Source organism: Sapajus apella, unplaced genomic scaffold, assembly GCF_009761245.1.
Source record: "Sapajus apella isolate SASKATOON/1434 unplaced genomic scaffold, GSC_monkey_1.0 scaffold34, whole genome shotgun sequence".
Lineage (NCBI taxonomy): Eukaryota > Metazoa > Chordata > Mammalia > Primates > Cebidae > Sapajus > Sapajus apella.
Genome location: NW_022436974.1, coordinates 2003053 through 2020459, shown reverse-complemented (window position 1 = coordinate 2020459; position 17407 = coordinate 2003053). Strand labels below are relative to the sequence as shown.

Below are 17407 nucleotides of genomic sequence, written 5' to 3'. Positions count from 1 at the left end.
AACTGAACAAGTGAAAAACAACCCCATTAAAAGAGCAAAAGAAGTAACAGACACTTCTCAAAGGAAGACACACAAGAGGCAAGCTAGGAACTGGCTAATATGGTGAAACAGTAACTCTACAAAAAATACAAAAATTAACCTGGTGTAGTGGGCCACAGGGGGCAATGAGAGAGCTGAGGCAGGAAGATCCCTTGCATCCCCTGGAGGTTGTGGCTGCAGTAACTCTGATTGCACCTTGGTGACAGGGTGAGACTCTGTCTTAAAACAACAATAACAGAACAGACAAGAGCCCAGCAAACATATGAAAAAATGTTCCACATTACTAATCATCAGAGAAATGCAAATCAAAACCATAATGAGATACCATCTCACACCAGTAAGAATGGCTATTATTAAAAAGACAAAAAACAACAGATGCTAGTGAGGCTGAGGAGAAGGAGGAATACTTACATACTGTTGGTGGGAATGTACACTAGCTCAGCCACTATGGAAAGCAGTTAGGAGATTCCTCAAAGGACTTAAACTACCATTCGACCCGGCAATCCCATTACTGGTTATATATCCAACAGAAAATAAATAGTTCTACCAAAACGACACATTCACTCATATGTTCATTGTAGCACTAACCACAATACCAAACACATCAAGTCAACCTATGTGCCCATCAGTGATGGATTACATAAGGAAATATGGTACATATACACTATGGAATACTAGGCAGTCATAAAAATGAACGAGATCATGTCCTTCGCAACAAACATGGATGCAGCTAGACGCCCTTATCCAAACCAAATTAACACAGGAATAGAAAACCAAATACCACATGTTCTCACTCATAAGTGGGAGGTAAACAATGGGAACGCAGGGACATAAAAATGTCAACAATAGAAATTGAGGACTACTAGAGGGGAGAAGGAGGAAGTGGGACAAGAGTTGAAAAAGTACTGGGTACTGTGCTCCACCTGGGTGACGGGATCAGTCAATCCAAAACCTCAGCATTGTACAATATACCCACCCAGGTAACAAACCTGCACATGTATCCCCTGGATCTAAAATAAAATTATGAAATAAATTGAATTTTTAAAATATGGAATTCAAAATTCTGCATCCCCAAGTGGATCAGGGGCCTAGCATACAGCACAATGGCTCACACCTTTAATCCCAGCACTTTGGGAGGCAGAAGCAGGCGGATCATGAGGTCAGGAGGTTGAGACAAGCCTGACCAACATAGTGAAACTCTGTCTCTGCTAAAAATACAAAAATTAGCCAGGCATGGTGGCGCGCCTGTAATCCCAGCTACTCAGGAGGCTGAGGCAGGAAAATCGCTTGAACTGGGGAGGCAGAGGTTGCAGTGAGAGGAGGTCTTGCCACTGTACTCCCACCTGGGTGACAGAGCAGGACTCTGTCTCAAAAAAAAAAAAAATTGTTTATGTTAAATGTTCCCTCCTGTCAGTAAGAAAACACTCACCTTAAATCAAAAACTGTAATACTATCAGTGTCTAAGATATATTTATTTCTTTAAGGTAAACTTTGAAGCCAAACTCTCACCTGCTAGATTAGAATTTACTGGTCAGTAAATTCCATGTATTTTCAAGATATTAACAATCAGCACAAATTATAGAAATTTAAATAAATGTCAATTATCACTAATTCTTAAAAGAAGATGTTTGTTTACAAAGAGTATAAATTTTGCTTTCAAATACATTGTTTTGTAGCTCAGGCATCTTTGGGATTGAAATGGAATTAAATATTTCATTTTTATATAAAATGAACACTAAATAATGAATAGAACTTTTCACTGACGATCTTGAATGCATCACGTAACTCTTAAGGGCATTGTGTTTTTCAAATGCCTTAAGCTAGCATATCTCTTAGACATAAATGACAAAATCCAATTCATCATTCCTAGTTTGGCTTTTTTCTAAATTTATCTTCCTTCTTACATATGATGAATCAAGTTTGATCCATATTGGAAACCATACGATGTTTTCAAACTGGTATCTTTATTAATGAAAATATGTAAGAATAAATTCATAGGCAGTTTTTTTCAGCAGCCTAGAATCTAATATCAATTGTTATGAAGTTCAGTGCTCTAAATAACCATGAGCTCTGGGTAACTGGCAAGATTAAATACACTTTATGCATTCGTATTATAATAAAATATTTATATTATTTTAAAATAACATAAAGAATGTTGACTAAACATTTAGTCATTATTTCTAATTCTTCAATAGTTTAATATTATCATGTTGCCATGGAATAAATTCTCCTTCTCACAATCAGGAGGATCCAATTTTAGGATTTTTAAGTTCACAGGAACTACTGGTTCTTACCCAAAGCTAGTGGCATATCCACTAAAACCACAACAGCCGTGTCTATTATGTTTCAGGTTGCTGGACTAGGTTGATGCACTGGTGAAATAATAGGTTATATTTCTGGAACACAGAAGGGAGAAAAGGACAAAAGTACTAATTAAATTTGAAATCTGTATAATCCTGGGATGATGAATACACAGGAGAATACGGTAATTCCAAATGTCAACCTCATTTTCACTGAACTTCTAAAAATTTTTAATAATGCTTTAATTTTTCACCTTCACATGAAACTGAAGGTCCAGTTTTAACAAAGGTCTTGAAAGAGCACAAATGCAACTTAGATATCATGTTCTTATGTTTAAAAAGTGCAGTGCAAGCAGCCCAGCTATCAGGTTGCATTTTCATACTCTTGCTACTCTGGTGGCAGCACGGAACTGCCATAAATCATCGCTTGGCTGTATACAATTAATTTTATGTTCTGTACTTATCCTCCTCTATATTTTTATGCTGTTTCTTTTTATATTTGACTTTTGAGGTCACTCTTGGTTTTAGGTAAAATACCCAAGCTTAATATTAAAATATCACTATTATGATATTATAGTAACAAGTTCTAATAACCAAACTCAGGGTCACCCTTTCTGCAAGTTTTAAAATTTATGTCAAAAAATGTCAAAAGAAAAATATCTTGTACCTCCTTAACCTTTTTGAATATAAGAAAATTTAAGTTTATTATACTTCTGAAAGGGTAAAATATTTTTCTATCACTGCATATTTTCACAGTGATTTTTTGTCTTATCACCCTAAAAATTATTTTAGACTTCATCATTGCTTCTTACTATTTAGCTGATTGCAGTAAAACAGAAAAAAAAAAAACTTTTTTTAAATAATTTTCAGAATAGGTATTCTTCCAGACGGGAGTCTACGGATCCTAAATGCTTCTAAATCAGATGAGGGAAAGTATGTTTGCCGAGGGGAAAATGTCTTTGGTTCCGCTGAAATTATAGCCTCACTATCTGTAAAAGGTAAGACAACACAGGTAAATGTTTTACAACAGTGGTCTCATGGCCTTATCAGGAAGAAAATAGATATAATACAAATGCATCTCTCTTTGCACTTAGGTGTGTGCATGCTCCTGTGTATAAAATACATTGTAAGCGTAGAATTAAAGCAGCCAAATTGTCACTTTCTATCATTTAGGGTACCAAAAAGGAAGAAAGCTCTTACTGGCAGAAATTTTATTTTGCTCTGAGTAAAATTTGTGAGAGAATAAAGCAAGCTTTCTGAAGTTTTAGTCGGTGTCTCAAAATTTAAAAGTATACCAACAATATAAAAATGCTTTTCCTCTACCAAAAATAATTTTATCATCAATCAGGAATATTACTCTATTATCAATTCAACTAGGGATTTGGGGCAGAAAGGAGCAGCAGAAGGAGGGTATGATGGAGGGGCGGTACAGGACTTCACATTAGATACACTGGTCCCAAAGCTGTTTGTTGATCTCTGCATCAGTGAAATTTTTATATGCCTTTATTTTTGTATAAGAAATATTAATATAACTGCTTATATGTTTCCATTCATTTTCTGGTCCTAAAATAAGCTAGATTTCAAGCCTAGAACATTCTGTTGAGACTCTGTCATTGTTTAGTGATAGAAAATCTCATATCTTAGGTAGCTAAATCCCTTTAGATGGTTTTCACAACGTATCTTTAATAAGTTGTTTTCATTGTACATGTATTGCATGGCAAATCACACTCTGGCCATAAAAATATAAAAACATTATATTTTCTGTCTTTAAAATAAAAATGTAATTAAAGTAGTGAGTACTCTGATATTTTTGAAGAGAGAACATCAAGAAAGAAAGGAACAAAATTTAAAACATACATTCATTTATATAATGCATTACTGGACTCAAACCCAGCCTGTCAGTTCTTTTCTTATTCCTTCTGTGTGCCAGTCAGTCTGCTTTCATATAAGGCAATACTAGATCCAAAGACATTTTAAAAATAATAACAAAAATATTATTTTCTTAATCATGAGCTTATTTACTTAGAATAGTCCAATTCCCACAAACTTTTAACTACAGTATACTGCATTTATCTGTCTTCTCTGATGGGCCAGAACTTAGAATGTCATATAGAATATTTGACTTCACAATGTTAATATTGACAGTGACATTCCTGTCTCAGGATTGCATTTTTTTCTCAGTGACTACTTAGAAGGACACGGAATATTAAAGGATCTGATCAGTCGTTAGGAGTGGTGTTGCATCAAACTGCACTGTTGCAAACAATAGACCTAGAATAGGGAATTTAAGCTAATTTTTAATCACTGTGTAAATCTTCTTAAAGTATCTATGACCAGGAATCTAATCAGGAAGGAAGATAAAACCAAAATCTTATCTTCCTCACCTTTCTGCTATATTCAAAACACATCATGTTGTAATCATCTAATCACTAACTTAACTCAAATGTAAATCCTGTTTGGGCTTTCTTGCTTCAAAGTTACTCTAACTAACCCCAGTAAAAAAATGTATCTGTTTTTAAAATTTAACTGAATCACTAAGTAGGTTAAACATAAACATTGATTTCTCAAAAAACATTTTCATTCAGTGTTTCTACCTTTCTTTTTATATCTCAAGCCATCTACAATGCAGCAAAAGTACAAAAAGAGGTACCTTCTGCTGATTATAAAATACTTTTCTACTCCTAAGAGCTTTCTGTGTAAAGCAAATACAAGGTGGTGTAGTAGTATTATCTTTTTATCTCCATTAAGATGGTAATTTGGAGGAAGGTGCTTTCTATTGCCCTGTAGCCTCCTCTCATCTTTAAGGAAGTAAACCCTCCCTGAATTCTTCCTTATGAAACATGTAACATTTTTATTGTAAAAATTCTTTTATTTATTTATTATTTATTTATGTATTTTGAGACGGAGTTTTGCTCTGTCACCCAGGCTGGAGCACAATGGTGTGCTCTCAGCTCACTGCAATCTGCCCCCTCCTGGGTTCAAGCAATTCTCTGGCCTCAGCCTCCTGTGTAGCTGAGATTACAGGCGGCTGCCACCACGCCTGGCTAGCTTTTGTATATTAGTAGAGACAGGGTTTCACCGCATTGACCAGGTTGGTCTTGGACTCCTGACCTCAGGTGATCCACCCACCTCAGCCTCCCAAAGTGCTGGGAATACAGGCCTGAGTCACTGAGACTGGCATCAAAAATTCTTTTTTTTTTTTTTTTTTTTATTGTTCTTTAGGTTCTGGGGTACATGTGCAGATAATGCAGCCAAAAATATTTTATTTACTTAATGATCCTTGAAAGTGGTCAGAGAGGCTACAGCCTCTTCTTTTTTTCTAATATTCCTCCTTCCTTAATGTCAAATGCTGCTTCTAATTAGGTAGTCTCTTGTCTTTTTAAAATCCAAGTTACTCTCTTAATAGAAACAGAGGCTCTTAAATCATTTGTCCCCTACAAAAGCCCAGTAATATGCTCTAGCATTCAAAAGCTAGTATTTTACTTAATTACAGCTTATTGAAATATGTAAAAAATCTGGTATATGTATCTGGGGCAACTACATTGAATAGATTTCTTCCTTTCTCAATTATTTATCATAAAATAGAATGTATGGTAACACAACAGGTTGATTATGTTAATTAACGTATTTTTATTTCTATAGAACCTACAAGGATGGAACTTACTCCTAAAAGAACAGAATTGACAGTGGGAGAAAGCATTGTCCTTAATTGCAAAGCAATTCACGATCCTAGTTTGGATGTCACTTTCTACTGGACTCTGAAAGGACAGCCTATTGATTTTGAAGAAGAAGGTGGACATTTTGAAAGCATCAGGGCCGTAAGTGAATACATTTTTATTCTTTTAGTAATGATAACTTTAGAAATGTCGACTCAAATGTAGGACCTTCCTTAGCTATGAAATGTTAAGGAAAAAAAAATAAAAACAGGACAAATGTCAACTTGAAAAAAACAATTACTTTCTTCCATTATTTTATGTCAAACTGAGAGTAATAAGTAATTGTTTTGAAACCCCCAGCAAAAAATTGAGAATTCCTCATTATGTAAATCTGGTTTCTTTGCTGCTTTTACTTATTTAAATTAATATTGACAGTATTTACACAATACTTCTCAAAAGTTATGTCGCTACATAAAGTGGGACTACATTATTTAAAATACTGTTAACAGTAATTATGATATAATAAATAAATAAAATGCCTGCCTGTCCTTCTCAAGAATGGTAATTTTTGAAATTTCTTTAATTTCTCATAAGCCAAGAGATTAAACATGCAATCTATAGTCATACATGCATATTAGCCTTAAGTCAGCATTCACAGATATACTCATTTCTTTTCTGCCACTGTTTTCTTTTTAATATCTTCTTTTGTATTGTGTACCTACATGGCAATCAACCAAATGGAGTGGGAAATCTTTTCAACCAAATCTTATAGACCCATCACAGTGCTTTAACTCTAGAGAAGTAAAAAGAGGCCCCTTCCCCCCATTGATTTGTTTAAAATGTAAAAGAGTAACATAATGACAGAGGGAGGAGAAAGACAGATGGAACTGGGGTGGCAGAAAAAGACCGATTTTGGCTGGAATCTTCCTTCTATATTGGCCAAAGAGATGGAGCCAAATACAATTTTTGCCTACAAATTGGACTTAAAATGCTGTTGCATACTTATTAGTATCAGTTGGTTCTGCCCTAAACACTTTGAGAAGCACTGGAAAACCATAGCTCTAGTGAGCCTAGGCATTTAAACTCATATTCAAATGGATTTTATTTTAAAGGTTATGGGATACAAGAAAACAAAAAAGCCCTAAATGCAAAGTCAAGAATTCTCTGGATCAAGTACCAGCTTAATCTCCAATCAGCTGTGTAACATAAGGCCACCCACATGATTTGCCTGGGCATTAATCTCTGGAGAAATAAAGTGAAAAAGTTAAACCAGATAATTTCTAAGATAGCTTCTCACTTTAAAATTTGGTAAATGTATATTAACAGAAGAGTGGAGATGAGCTCTCTGTTGTACTTGCCAATGTAACAAAAATTAGCCATCTTCTTTAAAAGCATTCCTTTCTTCCTGATTTACTTTGCAATTAATGGGAGAGATTATATAAATAAGAAACAATTACCAACATTGTTCACCATCTCATTAAATGAGCTAATTTTAATTGTTAATGTCCAGGTTATATGTAAAATATTTAGATCATGTTAAATTAAACACTGCTTTGTGGTTTTCCTTCTTCCTTTACCTGGAGTTGATAATTCCTTCCTACATTTTTTTTCCTACAAATTTTATAATATGGGTGATAATAAAACAAACAAACAAAATATAATTTTTTTAAAATCACATTTTGATAAAAAAAAATCCCAGAAGAAAAATATCTTCTTGGGATTATCTGCAAACATCCATTTTGAGTGATCGCATATATAAAGCAAAAATACGTCTAAAAATAAATAATAATCTCCCTTCTTATAAGTAATTCCCCTCTTTAATACCAATAGAAAAATAAATGCACCGGGTAAAGTTACATGAATTATTGTTTTTGTCTCTTAGACACAGACGTTTTAGGTTGATGTCATTCATTTGTATCAATAAATACATTTTTTTCATAGGTTGGCAGTTAATAACATCTGCTGTATTCCCCTTTATATATATGCTTTCCTTGCCCCAGAGAGCACAAAATGGACTCCTTATTTCAGGCAAACCCATATAATTACAAGCCACTTTGAAATTAGGCCCTGGATTAGAGACAGTAACAATAAACTCTGAGATAGAAGAAGAAAGCAAATTATGGTACTGAGAAAGGAGAAAAAACATTTAGCTTTAAGGTATCAAGCTAAAATATACTTTTAGTGTACATATGTACTTTAAAATATTTGGAAGCTTCAAAACTATAGCATGTACAAGAAACCTTTCTCTCAGTTACTTCAAACACTGAGTCTTGGCTGGTTTCAAGTATCATTGTATGACGAGAAAAAGGCAAAGAAAGGAAAGAACAACATTTTATTTCCCTTCTGCCCTTCTCCTTGTAAAATATGTCTGGAAAATCGTGCTTTAGGAGAAAACACATAAAAATACTATAAAGAAGGGAGATTTGGGAGACCTTCTCGGCTGTACTTACCTTCTTTTTGAGAGACCAAGGAAAGACTCTAAGAGTCAGAGGGCCAGGACAGGACTGAGAAGAGAGCCAAGTGGGGTGACCCAAGGCCTGCTCTGAGTTTCAAAGAAGAATCCTGAAGGATCTCATTAGGGGTCTAACCTACCCCAGCAAAGTAAAAACGTGAAATAGGATTCAGGGACTTAAGCAGGAATAGCATGTGCCTGATTGGAACACTGTCTGGGCTAAATGCCCTGGGACAGAACCCTGCTAATGGTGATCGAATGAGGGTGAATCAGAATTGAATGAGGGTGAATCAGAAATGAGGTGTATATACAATGTACACTGTATACATCTATATGCATATACATCTATATACAATGCACATTGTTATGTTTTAAAATAGATGATTGCTTTGGACTGCATTTCAACAGAGTACATAAACACATGATCACATCAGTCTACAAAGTGATGGTATTGCTCTAAATTAAAAATTCTGTTTAAATTAAAGCATTAATAATGAAAATGCTTCTACTATTTATGTTGCCCTCTTAGGCCAAGTTTTACAAAGCCAGCAATTTGACTAATTTGGAGTGAATCCATTATTGAAGTCACTGTTGAAAGGGGACAAGCAATCAATTAGTTCATAAACATTTGATCCAATTCATCCAAATCCTTTTTTGGCAAATTTTCCGAATAAACTGAATGCGATAAACTAGTGAGGATATTCTTCAGATTTTAAACCACTTTATTTCTGCAAGCTAAGTGCTGATGGGGGACAGGGATCCAAAGTCAAAGGCATAGCCCCTCACACCTAACAGACCACCATTTAAGGGCAGAAATTGCAGGATGGGCTATGGTCTGCTGTAACAGAGCTACCACTAGAGAACTGTGTGCTTATAGCTGTTAGAAGGAGTTGGTATTTGAAATGGACCTCACTAGGGAAGATTTCACTGGGCACTTAGGAGAAAGTGCATTTCAGACAGAGTGAGCAGGTTAGGCAAACACAGAAGGGCAGAAGAGCTTCTGTGCATGTTTTGAGAACAGTGAGGAGCCAGTGAGGGTGTCCAGTAGATGGTAAATCAACATTTGTTGAATAAGTTTAAAGGAAAGCAGCAGAGGCCTCAAAGGCACTGATTTCTGAGCTGTAAAATTTGAGTTGAATTTTGAGTGCAGCAGGGATTCACATGAGTCAGATTTGTTTTTTAGGAAGATAATTCTGACAGCTGTGTGGAGCAGGGATTGAATACTTTGTGGATTTTACATTCTGTGTAGACCCATTAAGCAGAGGGCATAATAAGGTGATAGCCATTGTAAGTGTTGACCTTAAATAACCATCTTGTTATCAAATAAAAGTAAATACTATTATCTTAACATGATTGTTTGTGTTGATCAGAGGTCTACAAGAACCTCTTGTTCCTCTCAGGATATCCGAATAGCATCTGAGCATTGCCTTGTGGCCCCAGAGCCACAGTCTTAATGGAGGACTGTGGTGAGCCATTGTCTTCCAGTGACTTGAAATCCTCTAATTATTCATATGAGATATAAGAAAGTGTCAATCTTACAATACATAAAGAAGTGTTACACTGAATATCATGGTGGCCTGCAATTTGCAACTTTTTTAACACAGAAAAATGTCGTCAGAATAGTCCACTAGAGAGGAAATTACCTTTTCGTTGTGAACCTGATAAAATGCAACCGAATAGGCAACTGAGCCAAAGTGCTATATAACTGCATGGTCCTTCACATTCACCCAATCTTCTGGTTATAGCAATACATGTAGGAAGGAAGAATGGGAATTTTGAACCCAGTTTTTCATGAGGAAACTGAACAATAAGACTTTTCCTGGCCACATAAATTGGGGTAATAACATTCGATATCATGTGACTTTTAAAATACATATTTGTTGACTTTCCTTTATAAAGCTAACCCTCTCCATATTCATTGATCACCTATTATGTGTTCAGCCTTTGTCTATAAGCTGTGGGAAATAAAAATAAAAGGAAGGGTTTGATTCCAGCCTTCAATAAACAAAGATAATGCAAGTCACTAAGCAATTCAAGAGAAACAGGGCCATAAAATCAGTTACTAACTTTTAAAGTCACAGCCAAATATTGTTAAAGACTAGAGAGTAAAGAGATTAATGTGACATTTTGTCACTGAACACCTACTGTGTGCCAAGCACTGAGCTAAGATAAATGGATGGATGGATGAGATAGATAGATAGATAGATAGATAGATAGATAGATAGATAGATAGATAGATAGTGTGTCTGCCTAGGCACACAGACACATACACACACACAATAGCGCATTGATTCCTCTTAACAACGATATAAAGTAATGTTATTTGGGGAAAACTTGCTACCTGACCTAGACTTCAGTGAGTAGAATTAGAATAGTCAAAGAAGCAAAAGAAAGGCAATCAATCTAAGCTGAGAAAAGATATTATATCTATCTTAGGGTTGTGCTGGATCTTAGAGATTATTGATTTTGGCGTAGGCTGATGCCTGAAATCTCTTTCAGTATCACTAGCTTATGTGCTAACCCTTTCAGTGACGAGGACTCACTCCTCTAAAGTTCATTTGATTACCAGTCACTTCTGAATGTCAGAAGGTTGGAAAGTAGGAGTAATTATGATCACCTGTATGCCAAGCATGAGAATCATAAGGAAACATGTCTTATTCATATGCAGGATTTTTGTGGAGTATTAGGTGAATAGAATATAAACCCCTTAGTGCCTTGAGAATTTTATGTTAGCTGAAAAGCTTCAGCCTATATCAATTTTATTAAAAATACTTCTCTTCCTAGTTTATCTTCTCTAGAATTAGCTTCTATTTCCTAATGAGTAAAAGTCTCAGAATAGAACACAGCAAGTGCTCAATTGGCAGGATTCTCTTTCCCGATTGATAAGTATTAATCATGTAAAAATCAATGGAATCATTGGGTATACTGCCAGTTTACTAAGGCACAAAGCTGTAACGGTCTCATGAGCAAATGCTCCAGCCTCTTCTTCATCAACTTGGCATGCAAAGTCCCAGAGCCATTTCATCACTAAGCAGGAAGTACATGAAAGGCCAGAAGATCTAACAAAGGCTCACAGTCTCTTAGACTCATTATGTTTGCTAGTAACATTCATACTTTCATGTAATACGGTCTCCTGGAATCCGAGCGCTACCCTTTCCCCATCTCACAAAGGACCTATCTTTTCTCAGCAGTTCAGATCCCACCTCCTGGCTCTTTGTCCTTCTCCAAATGCTGGTAACCTCGTAATCCACCAGTTTTCTGTTTTCTGTTGCAGTCTCCTGACCGCCACATATTTGCTGTATTACAGTTCCCTCCCAATCTTTCACCTAACCTAACAAAAAATCATTTTGTAAATTTAGTAGGAAAGGAACATACATACAGTAACCATCAACCAAAACGTGGGGACTCTCATGAAGAAAGGTTACCTTCAAAGGTTTAGAATATTCAGACTATCCCAGAAAATTATACCATAGTCATTCTCCCTGACTTGTCTGTACTAAAAAATGTGGCTTCACTCAGTATCTTCTCAAAATAGAAATTATTCCCAAAGCAAATAAGAATGTCAGTCTTTTTAGTATGTGTATACATTTCACAGTTATATAAATATGACCAAAATATGCCATTTAAATCTGTGATTCTATAATATTTTATGTATTGATAAACTAAACTGCAGGGACCCTAAAAGCAAGGGCTAATCTGTAATTTTATTTTTGATCACTTTGTACTAAGAATGGCCATAAAGTAACCAATCAATGCTTGTTAAATAAAAACAAAAGCTGATAAAAAGCATTTTTTTCTGCTTAGCCAACTGCTACATTATTTCAGAGGTTTTAATATAATTAAATTCTGCATAAAATTTTGTTAAAATCTCTTTTCATAACAGAATAGTTTGTTTCCTTGCTTTTTTTACTTTTTACACAAAATTGGAATATCGCAGTTTGGAACTGGATGAACGATGACAGCCTTAGTGACCTCTGAGACTAAGGTCACTAAGTCTGTTATGACAGTCTGTTATTGGGAGACCCTTCCTTACTCCCTGTGTGTATAATCTGTGGGCCACAGTGCAGTCAGGATTGGAAAGTAGTGCTGTATTGACTGTCCACCTCCATTTTTTACTCTCGTTGGCAGATGGTACCACATAGCAAAATGTGAAGTCTGCCTCTTTGCTTTCTGTAGACTGTCAAAATCAGTAAAATCAGGTAATGTCTCCACATTGTCCCAGATAAAAAGACAGGCTTCGCCGTCCAATTCGTAGGCTACACTTTGTTCATCTAAATATAGTCTACCAAAACAAACTTCCTATATTATGGCAGGTTTACAGAGCATTTTTGTTAATTTAGGAGTTCCATTTTTGATAGCTGTTTTATCTTCATGACAAGTTTTCATAACATTATGTGTGCTATGAATAGTTACTAGTGTCCTTGCAATTTTTTTTTTTTTTTTTTGGGTGCAGAACTACAGGTCTTTGTTATTATTGCCAGAGACAGAATATAAAGCTTTTTGATAGAGGAAGGCAATTTTTGTTGTGGGCATGCTGGGAAAAATCAGATCAATACTTTGGATTCTACCATCTCTGAGGGGATAAGAGTACCATAATTCCCAGACACAGCTAGGATATTTTAGGTTATTGGATAGAAAACAAAGTGAAGAATGAGAAATAGAAGACACTTCTTACCCCTTAATAGAATTTTCTCTCCTGGGCTACAAATTTTGTAAGTTAAATATGCTTCTAGCTCACTAACTCCAGAAATTTAAGAAATGCTTACTTGTATCTAGGACTCCATGTTTTCTCTTTTTGAGGTTTTTTTTCCAATATTGTTTTTCCGTTTCATACTTATGTAAACTCAGATTAGATTTTAATAATCCTATATTCTGAGTTGATTATTTTTAATCCAACAAAAACATGGATTTATCTAGAGTCAAGTACCTATTATTTGGAAATGTGATCATTGGTAGACCACGGTGGGTTGTTCCCGTCACTGTTGTTAACTTTGACGATAAAGTCAATTCAGTTTACTTCATTGAAGTTTACTAATCCTAATTCTCACCTAGATCCAAGTCACTTTTGAGAATGAATTACTTACTTAGACATATCAGTCTTTCTGATATACATAAGAAACTTCTCATGCAAATTTCTATTAATTTTCCGTAATTGTACATTGAAGAACAATCAATGGTTCCTGGCTTTAAAACCATTTTCCCTTTCCAATCTGATAGAAACTTTAGAAAACAAAAAACAATTTTATGAATTATATATATGCCATAAAAAGTTTGCAGTGAGTGAATAACCAAATAAATAATATCAAATCCATTCTTTGTAACATTATCACTTTCCACTTATGTCAAATGTTCAAGTTGCTAAAATGAGTACCTAAATTATCTTCAGTGCCTAATAACCATCTTTTCTCAGCATTCAACTTTGCACATAATTGGTGCTTTTATTTACATCTTAATTGACTGTTGTTCACATCTTGATAATTTTTCAGTATATCTCTACATCCCTATTGTTTTCCTTTACTTCTCTCCTTTTCTCTGTTCATATTGCTTGTGAGCCTATTCCAATGAATTGAAATAGGAAGGATAACTAATGTGTCAACTTTAAGTAAAGATACCATAAGTCAGTGTAGTAGATGCTGTGGTGTGTTGCCCAGGTTCTCCCTTAAAGACTGAGGCACTCCTTCCCCAAGCTATGGAGAATATTGGTGGCTGACAGCTCTCAGCTGTGTTCCGCCCTGGGCATTGCTTTCAGTCAAAGAGAGTTATCTGGCTCAAACTGTGCTCCACCCCAAGCTCACATTCAGTGTATGAGATGATTAATGTATAGAGGGAGATGATTATAAAGTCCAGGCCCCTTGCTTCAGCTCCAGAATTACAGCTCTCAGCTGCTGAACACCTAATAGATACCTGGCAATATGCTAGACTTTTCAAATATTATTCCATTTACTTCCTTCAAATACGTTGCGGTATAGAAATTGTGTTGTCATTGTTGTTATCATTCTTGTTTCACAAATGAAAAAAAAAGAAATTTAGAAAGACAAACAACTTTCCCAAACTTAAACCACTGTTGTATACAAGAGTTATCCAAACTAGGATTGAACCCCAATATATTATCATTTATCAGACCTAGAGCATATCTAGAATTATTTGGCAAGATTACATTTTAGATTTCCTACTTACTAAATTTAATATTATCTTGTGAAAAATGTAAATAATTATCCTTTATCCATTTTTAAAACTTGTGAGTCAATTGTTTCCACTGCTGGTAAGACTTTCATCTAGTCTTCGAAAATTACTCATTCTGATGAAGTTTATACTATGATTATGTGGTTACATTTACACTATATGAGATCTGACTTTCAATTATTTGTGCATTTCACTATCATGGGAAATCTCCTGCCCCTAGCATTGTTTTATGTACATTTTTGGTACATTGCGTGTGTATATATATATATATGGATTCTAGTTATGTTGAAGAAATACTGATATGTTTATAGGCATTGTGTTATTTTAAAGAGAATGCCCTACATAAATCTATGCATCTAGAAGATATAATCTAGAGAGTGATTTTTGAGATTTTGGTGGCCAAAGTCAGTCTCTCTCTCTCTCATTCTCTCTCTCTCTCTCTCTCTCTATATATATATATATATGTATGTATGTGTGTGTGTGTGTGTGTATATATAAAGCAGTAGTGTAAGTCAGATTCTTAAAAATTTAATCATTTTAGAATAAATGTGAAACAGTTTCATTGTCTGAGTAAGACCTAAGTTACAACATTTAACTAGAATTTTACACCTTTGAGACCTTTTTACCCTTCCTCCCTCATAGGTATTATCTTATTGGATTCCTGTAACTACACTGTTAGTCAGGCAAGTTATATATAAATGAGGAACCCAAGCTGCAAGAAGGAATATGGGTAAAGGTCCTCACTAATGAGGACATGTGCAACACAGGCCCATTTATGACACAGACACCATCATCACTTGCAATTCTTTGAACTTTAAACTTCGTTGCCATGAATGATGTTCCAAATCTGGTTTACTGTTGTAAAGCACAGCGAAAACTAAAACTAACTGTAACTCTTTGTGTCTTTTAACACTGGGAAGATAAAAATATGGTGTTTTTCTTTGCAGTCTTAACTCTTTAGCTGGGTAACTACAACTGTTATTACTATACTTACTGGATCACTATTAAAACATTAAAATTACATGTTCAGTTAGATACAGTCATCAAATTGTTTAAAATTCTCCCATAAAAGTGGGAAAGTGTAGGTTACAATCATCAAATTGTTTAAAATTCTTAATACTGAGAATTAATTGGAAAACATCTTAAAATATCCTGCTACACTTGCCTTTTCAGATGTTCTGTGGGTGTGTTTTCCCATTAATTAAAGCTCATTCTTCTGGCTGCTGTAATCATTTCATTTTATGGTATGTGAACCCATTTTTATCAACATCCCTTTTTAGGCTTTGAAGCTTCTCTCAAAATGGATGTGAGATGCAATATGTTATATGCTTTAACAACTGAAATTGATGCAAAGAGTATAGAGTACAAGGGTCTCAATCATTCTTCGAAAGAAAATATTTGGTGTCCACATTTTGGACATTAAAATCATATCTGTTCTTAACAAGTATGCATTTACAGCATTGTTTTATGTACACTTTTGGCCACCAAAATCCAATTTTCAGATCAGATAGCTGAAGTGTCTCAGAGTTTTTTCTTTTTCTCACCCCCATATCCATCAAATTTTCAATTACTAATTCCATTTTGAATCTGCTGATTCCTTTTCTCTATTCCTGAAGTCAAAGTCCTATGCCCAGCACTTATTTCTAGTGCTGTCATCTCACTACTTTTTACACTGCAATCACAATCGTTACCATGTTTCTAACAAGCCGATTTTCTCATACTACGCCTCCCCATCTCATGCAATTACATAAATATGCACTACACACACACACACACACACTCTCCCCCTATCTTGGATCTAACTCCAGCCTACAAATCAAACTTCATCTTTCAACATTTTTCCCTTATTCTTTATTTTACAGCAAAGCATAATAATTCTCTGAAAATATCATATTCTCACATGCTGACCCACTGCCAAAAATACTCTGCCCTGACTTGTAAACTTTGTGAACTGCAGCATTTGCTTCAAGACAGCTTGAATTCCTTCCCCAGTGCTCCCATTATACCTTATAGATCCCTCCACCAGAGCAGGTGTCAAATGTTGCTCCAAACATTTGCTCAATTTTTCCCCCTTCTAGCCTTTACATTTATGAAACTTAGGAACATACTTATTTTCTGGATTTAACACAGTACCTGGTTCACATTAAAGACCAAAGAAGTATTTGTAGTTGTTAAAGGAATCAGTTGATACAGGAGTATATGAACTAAAAACTAGCCATTTAGAGTAGGTCACCAAGAAACAAACATCGACCATATATATATATATATATATATATATATATATATATATATATAAAATTATAGATAGATATATTGCTTTCTATATAGATATCTATATATCTCTCATTCATCTATATATCTCTATATTGCTCTCTGTTTAGATATCTATATATCTCTCATAGATATATAACTATAGATCTATAGAGAGAGATGATATATAGATATCTATGGATCTACAGATATAGATCTACAAATATAGATAAATACAAAAAGAGAGAGAGAAGGGAGACAGGTTATCACTCTGTCGCCCAGGCTAGAGTGCAGTGGTACAATCTCAGCTCACTCCAGCCTCCACCTCCCAGGTTCAAGCTATCCTTCCACCTCAGCCTCTGGTTAAATAATTTTAGTTAACAGAGGAAGTTTCTACCTTCTCTTGTAATTATAAATATGTCAGTGATCAACATGTTCATTCATTTTACTTCACATAAAAATTTAAAGATTTTTAATGTTGCCCTAAAAGTAATTGTTTTCTCTGAAAATAATAATCACAGGAGTTG

At 34.9% G+C, this 17407-nt stretch overlaps 1 protein-coding gene across 1 annotated transcript in view; it reads left to right on the top strand.

Annotated features, from left to right (window-relative positions):
- Positions 1–17407, top strand: part of CNTN5 (contactin 5) — a 1397849-nt gene that overhangs the window by 1217975 nt on the left and 162467 nt on the right. The window contains exons 14-15 of the mRNA XM_032295928.1: positions 3210–3337; positions 5982–6157. Of these exons, the coding sequence (XP_032151819.1) occupies positions 3210–3337; positions 5982–6157 (304 nt within the window). The remainder of the gene's footprint in view (positions 1–3209; positions 3338–5981; positions 6158–17407) is intronic.